The sequence below is a fragment of the Jatropha curcas genome, unplaced genomic scaffold (assembly GCF_041381405.1).
Source record: "Jatropha curcas cultivar XTBG-Jc1 unplaced genomic scaffold, XTBG_Jcur_1.0 HiC_scaffold_239_pilon, whole genome shotgun sequence".
NCBI lineage: Eukaryota > Viridiplantae > Streptophyta > Magnoliopsida > Malpighiales > Euphorbiaceae > Jatropha > Jatropha curcas.
The window spans coordinates 15783-19582 of NW_028322425.1; the positions used below are offsets into that span (position 1 = coordinate 15783).

Sequence of the window (3800 nt, forward strand, 5' to 3'; positions counted from 1 at the left end):
TTCGAAAAACAAATAAATTCGAAAAAAAAATTTGGAAAAATTAATCGCAAACTAAACTAACCTCAGGATTGTTCGAAACATGATGCTACGACTGACAGGAGTGCAAAGGGGGCGGGGCTGGCGGCGTCAGGCGGGCTCTAGAACGGTTGTGAGGAAGGGCCTGTGCGGCGCTGCGGACGGAGGAGAGGAGAGGAGAAGGAGAAGAGAGAACGAAGAAGAAAGAAAAAAGACTGAGGGCGCGGCGTTTTTAAAGCCCTAATATTTGCGACCGACTCATCGGTCGCAAAGTTTATAAAATCGGTCGCAATTTTTAATGACACGATGTCGTTTGTCTATGCGCAAATTTTGCGACCGATTTGCGACTGAAAATATCGGTCGCAAAAAATCAGTTGCAATTTTGTCTCCAATCGGTCCCAGAACTTTGGCCATTTTTAACGCGCGAAATTTTGCGACCGATAACCAATTAGTCGCAGATCGGTCGCAAAATCGGTCGCAAATCCCTATTACAGCGGTCGCCAACTCACTAACCATAATCGCGGAATTTTAAGCGCCAAAATTTGCGACCGATGGATTATAAGTCGCAAATCGGTCGCAAAATTGCGACCCATATATGTCGGTCGCAAAAATCGGTCGCAATTTAGCGTTTTTTTTTTTGTAGTGTAAATGTCAATTGGAAATAATATAAGAAATAAATAGTTAACACCTAAGTTAAGAGAAAAAATTATTTAACTAAAAAAAGACTAATTAAATTAGTAATGAATAAAAATTGGAATAATATTATATATTTATTTTCTTTTATTAACTTAATTAGTGAAGTTAATTTCTGACTAAATGGAAAAAAAGGCAATTCAACTCAATAAATGCTATTTTTAAATAATATAAAAAATAATAATCGTTCAATCAAAAAATAATTTGAATATTATAGAAAAATTCATTTCAATAATTACTCTTTATTTTTCTCCAATTCTGTAAACAAGTCAGTAAAAAAATAAAGTAACCGGTAATCATTTTTTATAATTTCTAAACAAATAATTTCATATATTTTAATTTAAAGAAAATAAAATAAAAAATTTTAAAATGTATATTTCTAAAACCGTATACAAGTAGTATTTATATATAGTTTGGTTGAGTTAATATGGTTTACATTGGATTATTAAATTTAGAAATTATCTAATATTTGTTTCAAATTTAAAATATAAATGTGAAAATGTTAATTTAAGTTTTATTTTTAAAATTATTAAAAGAATATATAACTTGGAGAGAAAGAAAGAAGGACCCAGAGATAAAGCCCGAAAGAGAGGCACCGAAGCCTATATATAAGTATAACTGCTCAATCAGTGTAAAAGTTTAGTATCTTAATAGCGACTAGGGAAGATTACAAGTGAGATAGCGTAAAGATTGATTAGGGGAGTGAGAGAGAACAATGGCGGCAAGGTCATTGATTCTGCCATCAGGGTTAGCGGAGGCGGCAGAGCTTCCATGTGGGTATCGCTTCGATCCCACTGATGAAGAACTTGTTTTCTATTATCTTAAATCAAAGCTGGAGAAGACGCTGACACTTGATGTGGTGAAGACGCTTGATGGTGATCCAAACACCCTTTATGATGATGATCCCTGGAATATCTTTCACAGCCAGTTAACTGGATTCTTCTACGTTTTCACCAAATTGAAGGGAATGGCCGATAAGAGAAGAGATAGAAGAACGCCCTCAGGAACTTGGAGAAACCAAAACAGAAAGCCAGTTCTTGATTCTGACGGTAATATTTTGTATGTGAAAAAACAATTTAGATTTGAAGAAACAGGCAAGAAAAACCAAAACGGCCTTTGGTTAATGACCGAGTTCTCATCCAAATATGAAGGGGTGGGTAAATGTTTTCATTTATAACTCTAATTTTAGGGTTTCGTTTTCTTTTTGTTTATAATTATTTTAGCCCTAATTTCTAAAAAGTTTGTAATGTCAGTTTGATGGAAATACTAATTTTTTAATTCATTGATTTTGCAGCGTAAGGGAGAGTATGTTCTGTGTAGAATCTATAACAAAGATGCACTTGGAAGGAAGAGAGAATATTCTGTCGAGAAAGAAGAAGGAAACGGAAAATCAAAGAAGATGCGACAGGACAATCTTGGCTATGCCTACTGGGAGAATGAGAATTTTGGAGATCCTAATCCTAGCTTAGAGAGACAGGACAATCTTGTTTCAGCCTACTGTGAGAATGAAAATTTTGGAGATCCTAACCCTAGATTAGAGAGAACTCCAGAACATGCAGATAATGATGATTTACTGTTTTGGGATGATATTTTATTCTATGATCAGTGTCCTTAAATTTTGAAGCTGAGAGCTATCCAATACTGCTCCAACTCCAAAACTTCACAAAGTGGGACAATCACTTTTTAACTTCAAACTGTAAGTGTAATTCTCTTTCAAAAAAAAGTATAATTGAGTTTGAACTCCAACTTGTTATATATATATACATATGGTGGTTCCTGATTTTATGTCTATCTTCAGAATCTTAAACTTGAAATATGGTTCCAATATTTCTTGTCTGTATTAATTCATTGCATTAATTAATCATCTAGCTTAATTTCTATTTAATATTTTATTCCTGCAAAAGAGTTATCTATTTCTCCTACCTCCATGAACAATTAATGAAAGTGGAAAAAATGTAATATGAAGAGGAAGTGGGGAAATTGTTAGAGATAAAGTTTCTAGATCTGCTAAAATTATTCCTTTTGATATTCTCGTACTAGTATTAAACAATAAAGTTCACAACTTGTGACTCGTGTATAGACAAACTCACTGAGTACAAAAAATAAAAAATAGGGTTCAGTACTTCAGTACTTCAGTTACAGGACCCACATTATCTTCAACAGAAGCATAAATAACCCTATAAACCCTTCACCTGTCTGTTTCAGTTTTCTCTCCATGAGCCAGAAACAAAGACTGGCAAGGAGAAAACAAAACAATGTCTACAACATCCTTTTCTCTTCTGCAATTTCCAAAAACTTTTGTAATCCCACCTTCTGCAAAATACAAGTTCTTGCACATTCCTTCAACAACCCATAACATCAAAAAGACCATTTTCAGATCAATACTGTCTAAGAACGGTGTTGCAATGTCAGGCTCAAAGGCAGCAACAAGAATATTAAGTTGAAAGGCTGTTTTCTAACCTTAATCAAGCCATAAAGAGAGCCTGGTAGATACTCAATTTTCTTAATTTTCTAAATGTATTGATGTTTATTGCTTAGTTTATTGCAAAATCCCATCAATAATCCTGTTCTTGCAATTTCTGCTGTTACTATATTGTTTAGCATGTGAAACTGCTGCTGGCCCTAACTATCATATAAACAGTGTGATTTGCAGATTTCTTTGCAAAATCATAACAGAAGGATGAAAGCTCTCTGAATAGTACTTGACAATCCATTACAATTGAACTAAAGCTCTCTCAAGGACACGTTGTTTGTTTAAGCTTAGCAAATTAATACCAAAATAATATATGTAATAAACTCATATAAACAAATATTTGTTTTTAGTGTTTTATAAAGAAAGTATTGCACTATTACTATGTCATTTGAATTAATTTTATTTAAATTTCTATTATTGAAATGTAAGAATATATGTAACACACATAGATATAAATGTCATACTGTGGAAAACGACCATATACTGGACTTTGATTATGCATAGTACTATCATAGCATCAAAATTATATTCAAACAGAAAGCTATTTGCCTTTCATTTGATCCGTCTGAGAAGATGAATAAGTTAATTGCTGAATAGATATTCTCTGCTCTACAAATTA

General features: G+C 33.2%; 1 protein-coding gene across 1 annotated transcript; it reads left to right on the plus strand.

The window, feature by feature from the left end:
• Positions 1-1360: 1360 nt before the first annotated feature.
• On the plus strand, positions 1361-3487 carry LOC110009872 (NAC domain-containing protein 37). The gene is made up of 3 exons (XM_020680509.3): positions 1361-1861; positions 2003-2404; positions 3350-3487. The coding sequence occupies exons 1-2, from the start codon at positions 1424-1426 to the stop codon at positions 2321-2323; spliced, it is 759 nt and encodes a 252-aa protein (XP_020536168.3). The 5' UTR covers positions 1361-1423; the 3' UTR covers positions 2324-2404; positions 3350-3487.
• Positions 3488-3800: the final 313 nt, after the last annotated feature.